This window comes from Heterodontus francisci, chromosome 12 (genome assembly GCF_036365525.1).
Source record: "Heterodontus francisci isolate sHetFra1 chromosome 12, sHetFra1.hap1, whole genome shotgun sequence".
Lineage (NCBI taxonomy): Eukaryota > Metazoa > Chordata > Chondrichthyes > Heterodontiformes > Heterodontidae > Heterodontus > Heterodontus francisci.
In genome coordinates this window covers 61,346,573-61,359,754 of record NC_090382.1, presented here as the reverse complement: position 1 = coordinate 61,359,754, position 13,182 = coordinate 61,346,573, and the positions used below count along the sequence as shown (strand labels likewise).

Genomic DNA, 13,182 nt, shown 5'->3' with positions numbered 1-13,182 from the left:
TGCTCGCTCCAGAGCAATTATGTCCTTTCTGTAATGTGGTGACCAGAACTGTACGCAATACTCCAGCTGTGGCCTAGCCAGCATTTTATACTGTTCCAGCATTACATCCCTGCTTTTGTATTCTATATCTTGGCCAATAAAGGACAGCATTCCATATGCTGCCTTCACCACTCTATCTACCTGTCCTGCCACCTTCTGGGACCTGTGGACATGCACTCCAAGGTCTCTCATTTCTTCCACCCCTTTCAGTATCCTCCCGTTGATTGTGTATTCCCTTGCTTCATTTGCACTCCACAAGTGCATTACCTCACACTTCTGCAGATTGAATTCCATTTGCCATTTGTCTGCCCACTCAACCAAACCATTGATATCATTCTGGAGTTTCCAGCTATCCTCTTCACTATCAACTACGCGGCCAATGTTTGTGTCATCTGCAAATTTCCCAATCATGCCTCCCACATTAAAGTCCTTCTCCTTTTTTGGCCTCCTTGTCTCGGGAGACAATGGGTAAGCGCCTGGAGGTGGTTAGTGGTTTGTGGAGCAGCGCCTGGAGTGGCGATAAAGGCCAATACTAGAGTGACAGACTCTTCCACAGGTGCTGCAGAAAAAATTGGTTGTCGGGGCTGTTACACAGTTGGCTCTCCCCTTGCGCTTCTATCTTTTTTCCTGCCAACTGCTAAGTCTCTTCAACTCGCCACACTTTAGCCCCACCTTTGTGGCTGCCCGCCGGCAACTGACTCCCACGACTTGTGATCAATGTCACAGGACTTCATGTCACATTTGCAGATGTCTTTAAAGCGGAGACATGGACAGCCGGTAGGTCTGATACCAGTGGCGAGCTCGCTGTACAATGTGTCCTTGGGGATCTTGCCATCTTCCATGCGGCTCACATGGCCAAGCCATCTCAAGAGCCGCTGACTCAGTAGTGTGTATAAGATGGGGATGTTGGCCACCTCGAGGACTTCTGTGTTGGAGATGCGGTCCTGCCACCTGATGCCAAGGATTCTCCGGAGGCAGCGAATATATACCACAAACAGCAAGGGATCCAACACTGAGCCCTGTGGAATGGCACTGGAAACAGCTTTCCATCGACTACTACCCTTTGTTTCCTGTCACAGAACCAATTTTGGATCCAACCTGCCACATTTCCCTGTCTCCCATGGGCTTTCATTTTTTGAACCAGTCTGCCATGTAGGACCTTGTCAAATGCCTTACTAAAATCCTAGTAGACAACATCCACTGCACTACTCTCATCAATTCTCCTTGTTACTTCCTCAAAAAACTCAATAAAGTTAGTAAGACATGACCTTCCCTTAACAAATCCATGCTGACTATCCCTGATTACTCCATGCCGTTCTAAATGGCAGTTTATTCTTTCCCTCAGAATTGATTCTAATAATTTACCCACCACTGAGGTCAGACTGACCGGCCTATAATTATTTGATCTATACCTCGCACCCTTTTTAAACAATGGTACAATGTTCGCAGGCCTCCAAAACTCTGGCACCTCGCCTATCCAGTAAGGATTTGAAGATGATCCTCAGCACATCCACTATTTCCTCCCTGGCTTCCTTTAACAACCTGGGATGCCATCCATCCGGTCCTGGGGATTTATCCACTTTCAAGGATGTCAGACCCTCGCGTACTTACTCTCATTATGCTTTCACATCTAATATTTCACGCTCCTCTTTTACTACAATGCCTGCATCATCCCTCTCCTTTGTGAAGACAGAGAGAAAAAATTCATTATGAACCCTACCTACATCTTCTGCATCCACGTGTAAGTTCCCTTGTACATCTTGATAGGCCCTACCCTTTCCTTCGTTATCCTCTTGCTCTTAATGTACTGATAAAACATCTTTGGGTTTTCCTTGATTTTACCTGCCAATAATTTTGCATGTCCTCTCTTTGTTTTTCTAATTTCCTTTTTTACTTCACCCCTGCACTTTCTGTACTCCTCCAGGCTTTCTAAAGTATTTAGTTTTTTGTGACCGTCATAAGCTTTCTTTTTCTGCTTTAACTTACCCTGTATGCTTCTAGATAACCAGGGGCTCTAGATTTGGTCGTACCACGTTTTATCTTTGTGGGGAAATGCCTACACTGTGCCTGTAGAATCTCGTTTTTGAATGCCTCCCACTGGTTTGCAGATGATTTTCCTTCAAGTAGCTATATCCAGTCCACTATCACCAGCTCATCTCTCAATTTCATAAAATTTTCTTTCCCCCAATTTAGAACTTTTACTCCTACTTTATCTTTGTCCTTTTCCATGATTATGCTAAAACTAACTGTATTATGGTCATTATCTCCAAAATGGTCACCCACTGATACTTCATCCACTTGCCCAGCTTCATTACCGAAGACAAAATCTAGAATTGTGCCACCTCTTGTTGGGCTTGTTATATGTTGGCTAGAAAAGTTCTTTTGAATGCAGTTCAATAAATTTATGCCCTCTGTGCCCTTCACACTGTTTGTGCCTCCTCTTGTGGGGCTTGTTACATGCTGGCTAGAAAAGTTCTTCTGAATGCAGTTCAATAAATATATGCCCTCTGTGCCCTTCACACTGTTTGTATCCCAGTTGATATTAGGGTATTTCAAATCCCCAAATATTATTGCCCTATAGTTTTTGCACTCAGAAATTTGCCTACATATTTGTTCTTCTATTTCCCTCTCATTATTTGGGGGTCGATAGTACACTCCTAGTAGTGTGGCTGCCCCTGTTTTTATTTCTGAGCTCAATCCTTATGGCCTCATTTGCTGATTCATTTAGCATATCATCGCTCCTCACAGCTGCTGTTGATTCCTTAACCAAGAATGCTACACCCCTTCCTTTTTTATCCCTCACTCTATCCCACCTGAAAACTCTATATCCAGGGATGTTGAGTTGCCATTCTTGCCCCTCTTTAAGCCAAGTTTCCGTTATAGCGATGCTATCGTGTTGCCATGTGTCTATCCATGCCCTCATCTCATTAGTTTTATTGCTATACTCCTTGTATTTAAATAAATATCTTTTAACACTGCCAAATTCCTGTGCTGCACTCTTATTAACCTTTGCTTCTTCTGTCTTTCAGAGTCACTCGCTAATTTTCTGCCTCCCATTCCCTGCCCTGAAATTGTCCTATCTGAAATTGCCCTCAGGTTCCCATCCTCCTGCCAAACTAGTTTAAACTGTCCCCAACAGCATTAGCTAACCTTCCTGCAAGGATATTTGTCCCAGTCCTGTTCAGTATCGACCGTTTGGCTTGTACAGGTCCCATCTTCCCCAGAACCGGTCCCAATGCCCCAGAAATTTGAAGCCCTCCCTCCTGCACCATCTCTTCAGCCATGCATTCATCTGGTGTATTCTCCTATTTCTGTACTCATTAGCACATGGCCTTGGGAGTAATCCAGAGATTACTATCTTTGAGGTCCTCCTTGCTAATCTCTTTCCTAACTTCCTAAACTCAGCCTGCAGGACCTCATCCCTCTGTCTTCCTAGATCATTGGTACCAATGTGGACTACAACCTCTGGCTGTGCACTCTCACCCTCCGGAATGCTCCGTAGCCGCTCAGTGATATCCATGACCCTTGCACCAGGGAGGCAACATACCATCCTTGACTCACGTCTGTGAGCACAGGAACGCCTATCTGTTCCCCTAACTATAGAATCCCCTACCACTATTGCTCTATTGTCTTTTCTCCTCCCTCCCTGCACAACTGAGCCACCCATGGCACTCAGTCATTAATATATATCAGGAAAAGCAACTGTCCCAACACTGACCCCTGGGGAACTCCACTACAAACCTTCCTCCAGCTGAAAACATCCATTAGCCACCAGTCAAAAAGAAAAAGGAAGCATTCGTAAGGACTGGAAGGCTTGGAACAGACGAATCCCTTAAGGAATATAAAGACAGTTGGAAGGAACTTAAGCAAGGAGTCAGGAGGGCTAAAAGGGGTTATGAGAAGTCATTGGCAAACAGGATTAAGGAAAATCCCAAGGCTTTTTATACGTATATAAAGAGCAAGAGGGTAACCAGGGAAAGGGTTGGCCTACTCAAGGACAGAGAAGGGAATCTATGTGTGGAGCCAGAGGAAATGGGCGAGGTACTAAATGAGTACTTTGCATCAGTATTCACCAAAGAGAAGGACTTGGTGGATGATGAGCCGAGGGAAGGGAGTGTAGATAGTCTCAGTCATCTCATTATCAAAAAGGAGGAGGTGTTGGGTGTCTTGCAAAGCATTAAGGTAGATAAGTCCCCAGGGCCTGATGGGATCTACCCCAGAATACTGAGGGAGGCAAGGGAAGAAATTGCTGGGGCCTTGACAGAAATCTTTGCATCTTCATTGGCTACAGGTGAGGTCCCAGAGGACTGGAGAATAGCCAATGTTGTTCCTTTGTTTAAGAAAGATAGCAAGGATAATCCAGGAAATTATAGGCCGGTGAGCCTTACGTCAGTGGTAGGGAAACTATTAGAGGATTCTTCAGGACAGGATTTACTCCCATTTGGAAACAAACAAACTTATTAGCGAGAGGCAGCATGGTTTTGTGAAGGGGAGGTCGTGTCTCATTAATTTGATTGAGTTTTTTGAGGAAGTGACAAAGATGATTGATGAAGGAAGGGCAGTGGATGTTATCTATATGGACTTCAGTAAAGCCTTTGACAAGGTCCCTCATGGCAGACTGGTACAAAAGGTGAAGTCACACAGGATCAGAGTGGAGCTGGCAAAATGGATACAGAACTGGTACAGTCATAGAAGACAGAGGGTAGCAGTGGAAGGGTGCTTTTCTGAATGGAGGGATGTGACTAGTGGTGTTCCGCAGGGATCAGTGCTGGGACCTTTGCTCTTTGTAGTATATATAAATGATTTGGAGGAAAATGTAGCTGGTCTGATAAGTAAGTTTGCGGACGACACAGAGGTTGGTGGAATTGCGGACAGTGATGAGGATTGTCAGAGGATACAGCAGGATATAGATCGGTTGGAGACTTGGGCGGTGAAATGGCAGATGGAGTTTAATTCGGACAAATGTGAGGTAATGCATTTTGGAAGGTCTAATGCAGGTGGGAAGTATACAGTAAATGGCAGAACCCTTAGGAGTATTGACAGGCAGAGAGATCTGGGCGTACAGGTCCACAGGTCACTGAAAGTGGCAACGCAGGTGGATAAGGTAGTCAAGAACGCATACGGCATGCTTGCCTTCATCGGTCGGGGCATAGAGTATAAAAATAGGCAAGTCATGCTGCAGCTGTACAGAACTTTAGTTAGGCCACACTTAGAATATTGCGTGCAATTCTGGTCGCCACACTACCAGAAGGATGTGGAGGCTTTGGAGAGGGTACAGAAGAGGTTTACCAGGATGTTGCCTGGTCTGGAGGGCATTAGCCGGATTGTTTTCACTGGAACGACGGAGGTGGAGGGGCGACATGATACAGGTTTACAAAGTTGTAAGCGGCATGGACAGAGTGGATAGTCAGAAGCTTTTTCCCAGGGTGGAAGAGTCAGTTACAAGGGGACATAGGTTTAAGGTGAGAGGGGCAAAGTTTAGAGGGGATGTGCGAGGCAAGTTCTTTACTCAGAGGGTGGTGAGTGCCTGGAACTTGTTGCCGGGGTAGGTGGTGGAAGCAGGTACCATAGAGACGTTTAAGAGGCTTCTTGACAAATACATTAATAGGATGGGAATAGAGGGATATGGACCCCGGAAGTGCAGAAGGTTTTAGTTTAGACAGGCATCAAGATCGGCGCAGGCTTGGAGGGCCAAATGGCCTGTTCCTGTGCTGTACTATTCTTTGTTCTTTTGTTCTTTGTACTCTTTGTTTCCTGTCACTCAGCAATTCTGTATTCATGTTGTTACTGTTCCTTTTATTCCATGCACTATAACTTTGCTCACAAGTCTGTTGTGTGGCACTGTATTAAATGCCTTCTGGAAATCCATGTACACCACCTTATATATACAGTGATTAGTGTATCCATAACAAGGTTCATGGCAAGGTTTTGTTACTTCCATTTATCTCCAATAATCGCATCATTTCAACACATTAGTTAAAGCCAAAGGATTACGTGAAAATTAATATTGTAGTGCTAGTTAAAAATGTTATGCAAACACAGAAATCGAAGACGGCAAACGTGTGTGGGGCAACATTTCTGATTGCTTGTCAGCCTTAGAGGTGAGAGGAATGAGCTAAGCTTTCTCGAACAGAAACAATCATATATTTTACTGGTGAATTCTCGCAGCGCTCCTGATGTGCTCGATGATGAAGGTGCAGGCATCCTGCACGGCGTGTGCCGGCTCTCAGGATGGAATCCGAGCCTGGATCCCTCATTCATTATTCACCAAGAGCCGGTTCCCCGCCTTCCAATTGGTCCATCGCACGCGCTCTGCGCGCGTATCACCGACCCCCAACACCAGATAAAGCTGATGGGCTGCTCTGATTGGTTCATCGCACGCGCCAGGCGCATGCAATGATTGGTTCATTTACCTCAGTGACAGGCTTGGCTGTATTTATAGTGGGCACCTTGATTGAAGGAAATCAGTTTTTTTCCAAAACGTCTGGTGCTGAATATTAGTCCAAGAGCTCCCATTGTCCTCATGGACATGTCCCACCATGTTAAAGCCGCTGGTGGACAGTGGCTGCTGCAAGACTTGCCAGAACCGAGTGAAGTGAATCGCAATTATCCAACAAACGCAGCACGCCTCACAAACACCGACCCACGCGTCTGGCTCTCAGCCGCTTTCCAAGCAACCTGTCCATCATATCAGACTTATTTTTCACCTGGAGGGACTGTTGCAGCTTTGCATGATGAGGAAGTTGGCCACGGAGATTTGGCCAACATAATCTCAAACGCGCAACTGCCCACAGAAACTGCAGTGAAAGACAGTGATCTTTGCAATCTCAAAGATCAGACTAAACCTACAAGCAAACTGCTAACAGAGCCACCAAAACATCGACGACTTGCTGCAAATGCACGGGAAAGAAGGAGGATGCATGGGTTAAATCATGCGTTTGATGAGCTACGAAGTGTAATTCCAGCTTTTGACAATGAAAAGAAATTGTCCAAGTACGAAACGCTGCAAATGGCACAGATCTATATAGCAGAACTGACTCAACTTCTACAGAATGTAAGCAAGCAGACTCTTGGTGCTGACGGTTCGTTGTCTGATTGCCCAAATGTGAAAGGAACCACCAATAAACCCTGCCCTACGAATCGCTGCAGTATACCGCACTTAGCCGGTCCATGTTCTAACATTCCTGAGAGCTCGCCAATTATTTCCGACGGTATTGGGGGGACAGCATCTGCAGCTCAGCGCATAAAGTTACTTTCTCCAACTAAATCAGCCGTAGATAAAAACAAAGTAACTTCTAATCACAGTGATGGAGAATCTTCTCCTCACTCTCATTCCAGCGACTGGGAGGAGGGACAGGCAGACATTCTTCCCCACTACCAACGCTCAGAACATTTGTCAGATCTCTTACATGCCGCGATGGTCCGGAAAACCAATTAGACTGAAACTTTTTTTTTAAATGACCTTAAAAACCAACTGTATTTTTCTAACGTTTTCTCATTGTAGATTTATTTTTGTAAATTCCAAACGGTGATTTTTATGTTTGCTCGCCCAATTTTGGGATGGCTTGTTGCACTTTAAAAATACTGCGTTTGAGTCGTATGAGATGCGCATAGGAAAACTGCCATCAGTTACTCTATAAAGAGAAGCAGAACGATCCACAACACTTGAGATATATTCTCCAAAGTGTTATAGAACCTGGACTTCACATTTTGGAATGGATAATGTTTTAGGAATAGCAGCATTGTGCTGCTTCTCACTGTCGACATAAGACTTTTTTAAACCTTTTACTGGTTAAACTGAACATTGCCTCATGACGTTTTCAGGTTCTAAATACTGTTGCATGTTTTTCAGTCTGACATGTTCCAGGGTATAATAAGCACAACTCTAGGCACTCAATCACCATATTATAATGAGGATGAAATGGATTAATGTAGTTTGAAAATTTTTGTTTCATTTAAAATGAAAATGTACTTTATTTTTTGAATAAAATGTGCACTTGCAATTTCCATTATGTGTGTTTGATTTTGTTGTTTTGCAAAGAATCAAACTTGCTTTACAGTTTCTACAAATACACATAGATTCAATAGTTAAGAATTCCACATTTTCGAAGCATTTTGAAAGTTTAATACAGATGACAGCGAATTCAATCTCCCCGCATCACCGGATAAACTCAAAATAAATCCTGTCTAAGTAGTTTTATTTTGGTGAAGTAATCGGCTACGGTGCTCGCTTAAAGAAAGTTTTGATCCAATTAATCCTTAGCCGAATAATTTAATGTTCGAAATAAATGAAAATAAAATATTGGAGCCATTCGTTAAAAAGATCGAGAATATTGTTGAACGGATCTGTTGAGATACCATGGAGGAGTTGTGCACTTAGATGAAACTTTATAATATTAGGAGGGGACAATATACTCAGTCATTTAAACTAAGTAAATGAGGTTATGTTATAAAAGAGCAGGTGTAGTGCCTGCAAAGGAACTGCACCTGTCAGTGGGAGACGAACTTTGTCCTGCCCTGCCGTTGTACTTGCATTAATCAAGTTGAAATAAAGTTCTAGGTTGTACACCAGTAGCAAAGGTCACATATATATAGGTAGAGTTTGGGCAACAGTTTTTTTTTAACTACTTTATACTATAATATTATTTCACAATAATACAGCTGATTTTAAAATATGTATTTAGTTCACACAAGTAGATATAATTGAAATTTATTTTGATCAACGCCCATAGTGGTTTGGAAGGAATAATTTGTATGAAATTTGATTACATGCAATAAATGTGTGAAAATGTATTTTAATTGAACGATCCTAATAAACGAAGTTTACATTTTGATTCAGAGCGGAACTATTTGAATCGTGTGTGTTTTCTGAAATACATTCTTGGAGTATTTTTAAAAATATATATAACAATAGCAAGAAAAATGCTGGAACACAAACAAAATATAAAAATGTAAAAAGTCAACATCACCCTATGTAACAGAACAACAAGATTGCTGTTGGAATAGTAATTCCGCGGCAGTAACGGAAGCACAAGTTTCTAACAAACAATTAAGTTCAAATTAAGTCAATGAAATAAAGGTTGATAGGTAATGCAAACTAGATAGGAAATTTGCGATAAGAGTCTCTATAAGGTGTAAATCTCCGAGCATCATAAGAAGCACATTCAGGCCTAATATTGGCAGAGGTGTTTGGGACTTGGGCAAAACGCTGTGGAATTTGCATCACCAAGTGACTCAGGTATCAGTAACAGCAGCGAACCAGTGCTATATTTGAGGTAGATACTGGACATCACACCCGCAGTGAAATAAACATCGGAGGAAAACAGTCAATAAACGTCGGCACCATCGGCATACATTGCCCTTCTGAACTTACTCTGTTTCGTTTAAGTTAAGGCTGCTACATTAAGATATTCGTTTGCTGAAATTGGAATTTGTGAATTGGGAGTTTGAGAAAAATGTTTTTTAAAAAATGTAATTAGCATGCTCTACTTAAATTCCGACCAAACAGTACAAGATTTAACATTTGAAATGTTTAGATTTATTCAACATCTTATCTAGCAAATTAAAGCATCATTTGAGCAATGTAGTACGTAATACTTAAAGATAGTAATAAGGACTTTAAAGCATGTTGCAATTGTGTCATCGCACATTTATTAACAAAAGCTGCTCGTTTGGAACCTATCTGCCATATGCTGCCCGGTAGGCGAGTCTTGGTCTGTCGCTGTCCCAAATTGTAACTAAGATACTGACTTCGGCATCAGGGATTTGTGACCGCTGCTCCTGCATAATATCAATAATATCACTTTGTACCGAAAGAAATCTCATTTGGACACGTTTTGGAAAGAACGATTGCCCATTAGTTTTAGTATAAATAATTCAAAAGATTGATGACTCCACCAGATGTGTTTACAATTCGCTACCGTGGCAGTTTGTTCATAGGTAGTTTAACTTCAAAGAGTTTGTTCGCCAGAAGTAGTGTTTTCCGCTATAATATAGTTAAAAGTGCATGGACTTGTTCTATCCTCATTTTCACTTTTATGCCAATAGCATTTTTTTAAAATCGATTTCTCGCTAATTTTTCTTCTATTTGAACTTTCAATCTCTCCCCTCCTTGACTCAGACTCTCCAGTTTTAACTTTATATAAAAGTTTATTCTCCTCTTTGCCTGAGAAGATAAGCGTTTGTTTTTGCAGTTTACTTAATGGGTAAGAAATAAAGAGCGTATTGATAATATCAATTCAGCATGGTGATTTCTGCTTTGTACTAATGTTAAAGTTGCAGTATAATTCCAGAGTCCATTTTAATAGCTGCATTTCAACATTTTATGTCAGACAACGTCTTTGGAAACGTTGCGGTATTACATGTGTCATCGTGCGACTCTCACAAACCAGCAGCTTATCCGAAAAGCTTTCTGTCTCAAATTTGTATTCAACCAAATAATAATAAGTATCTCCAGTGATTGGATCCAACAGCCTTCTATCCCATGTCTAAAGGTTTAGATTGATTCCAGTTCCATCCTGCAACTGATCTGATTGTTATAAACTGACAATAAGAAAGGTGTTTTTTTTTAATACCAGCAAGCTGACTCATGGGTTTTAAAACGAAAAGGTGAGTGAAGCTACTGCAACATACATTTTTTCAATATTTGAATATATGTTAGAAAAGGAAATTGGAGTCTCAGGCAGGCAGTATAAACAAGATCCTGCCTGACTGAAAACTATTACTATAGCACATATCACAGTGGCGCAGTGGTTAGCACTGCAGCCTCACAGCTCCAGGGACCCGGGTTCGATTCCGGGTACTGCCTGTGTGGAGTTTGCAAGTTCTCCCTGTGTCTGCGTGGGTTTTCTCCGGGTGCTCCGGTTTCCTCCCACAAGCCAAAAGACTTGCAGGTTGATAGGTAAATTGGCCAGTATAAATTGTCACTACTATAGGTAGGTGGTAGGGAAATATAGGGACAGGTGGGGATGTTTGGTAGGAATGTGGGATTAGTGTAGGATTAGTATAAATGGGTGGTTGATGTTCGGCACAGACTCGGTGGGCCGAAGGGCCTGTTTCAGTGCTGTATCTCTAATCTAATCTAATACCAAACTCACACCATGTATATAAATTTGAAGGTAACATTGGAGATGAGTCAAAGTAAAACAAAATTTGCCAATAAATTAAAATGTTGCTTGTTCATCCAATGGCCTCTGAGTGAATGAATGATTTTACATAACAGCACAATGTTTACTTAATTTAAAGTGTACTAGTTAATCTTCTAAGGCATGAAACACAGTGAGGCACATTTTAATTTGAGGCACATAAATGGCAGTCGGCAGATAGAGTGTCTACCCACTGTGTACTATTATTATTGGCTTGAGACCTGGTTCTCATTTACATGCAGCCGGAGAGCTGCAAGTGCCAAACTGGAGGGAAATTAGACAGATCGTGTCTGGGGCCAAGCTGACAGTCAGAGCCTTGGGGGTGGGGTTGGGTCTTGCAAGATCCAGCAGGGCTGGAGATTTTTCTAAACACAGGAGGAGCATTCCTGTTTCTCCAGGTCCCAAAGCATACATCTTTTTTTTAAAAAAAAACCCTTTGCTCATTTTCTGAGTGGCCTCCAGTAATCCCCCCAAAGTCCGCTGATTATGCCGCTCAGCCCCGGTATAAATGGGCCGAGCATGCTTCACCTATTTGTACTTCATAATTGTAATCAGGGTCCTATGTATGCCATATTACAAGTAGAATGAAATTGTCTGGAGCTCCTGTTACCCATCTCAAGTTCCTATCCAAAATAGCAGCATCCAGCATATCACTGGAAATGGATCAGAAAGTGGCCCAACACCATTTTTAGGCCACTACCATACCATTTATGCCAGTCAGGGCACATAAAATCGGTCCCAGAGAGTCAAGAGAATGTGTAACTTTCAGGTGAAATTGGATTAGAATATGGGGACCTGTATGAACAGGGCAAGCAACTGCGCATCTCCTCAACCAATCAAATTGAACAATTCTTAATGAGAAACTCAAGAGTCTGAATCAGGAAGTGTCAGTTAGAATATTTAATTCAATGTCAAATCATGTACAGAAAACAATATAAAGAGAGAGAAAGTTCAGTTTGCAGAACTCTTACCTCTGAAAGTTCAAGTCCCACGGCAGGGGCTGAATGTTATTGGATTCATAGAGTTATACTCATGTCTGTGCCGGCCATCAAGCACCTAACTATTCTAATCCCATTTTCCAGCACTTGGCCCGTAGCCTTATATGCGATGGTGTTTCAAGTGCTCATCTAAATACTTCTTAAATGTTGTGAGGGTTCCTGCCTCTATCACCTCTTCAGGCAGTGTGTTCCAGATTCCAACCAACCACTGGGTGAATGTTTTTTCCCTCAAATCCACTCTAAACCTCCTGCACCTTACCTTAAATCTATGCCTCCTGGTTACTGAACCCTCCACTAAGGGAAAAAGTTTCTTCCTATCTAACCTACCAATGCCCCTCATTATTTTGTATACCTCAATCATGTCCCACCTCAGCCTTCTCCGCTGTAAGGAAAACAACCCTAGCCTTTTCAGTCTCTCTTCATAACTGAAATGCATCACTTTCTGAACTGTGACGTCAGTCGTGGAAATCTCTCGCTGTCCCTGTAAGAGTCTGTGAGAGTATGCCTCTTTTAAGTTGCTGGAACTCCCGCTCGCTGGTGCCTGTCTCCTTGCAGGTCCGCTCGGTCTCGCTCTGTCCCTGGTCTGGAAGTCCCGCTCGCCGGTGCCTGTCTGCTCGCAGGTCTGCTCATTCTCGCTCTGTCCCTGGACTCTCGCAGCCGTTTTTACGTTGCTGCAAGTCCCACTCGCTGGTGCCTGTCTCCTTGCAGGTCTGCTCATTCTCGCTCTGTCCCTGGTCTCTCGCAGCCTCTTTTAAGCTGCTGGAACTCCCGCTGGCCGGTGCCTGGCTGCTCGCAGGTCTGCCCAGTCTCGCTTTGTCCCTGACCTCTCGCAGCCTCTTTTCAGCTGCTGGAACTCCCGCTCACTGGTGCCTGTCTCCTCGCAGGTGGCGCGCTTTGAAGTCGGCAGCCTTCCAACACGGAAGCACCGCCGCTTTTGGCCCTGCGATATTTTACGCGGGGACTCATTTAAATGGAGGGGACGGAGTGGCCGCCCCCTATGA

At 43.0% G+C, this 13,182-nt stretch overlaps 1 protein-coding gene across 1 annotated transcript; it reads left to right on the top strand.

Annotated features, from left to right (window-relative positions):
• The first annotated feature begins 6,568 nt into the window (after nt 1-6,568).
• LOC137375604 (transcription factor ATOH1-like) lies at nt 6,569-7,477 on the top strand. The gene has a single exon (XM_068042972.1). It carries the CDS (start codon nt 6,569-6,571, stop codon nt 7,475-7,477), a length of 909 nt encoding a protein of 302 aa, XP_067899073.1.
• Nucleotides 7,478-13,182: the final 5,705 nt, after the last annotated feature.

Bases quoted from the DNA above. Each gene is read 5' to 3' on its own strand.
- LOC137375604 (XM_068042972.1), top strand. From the start codon at position 6,569: ATGTCCCACCATGTTAAAGCCGCTGGTGGACAGTGGCTGCTGCAAGAC.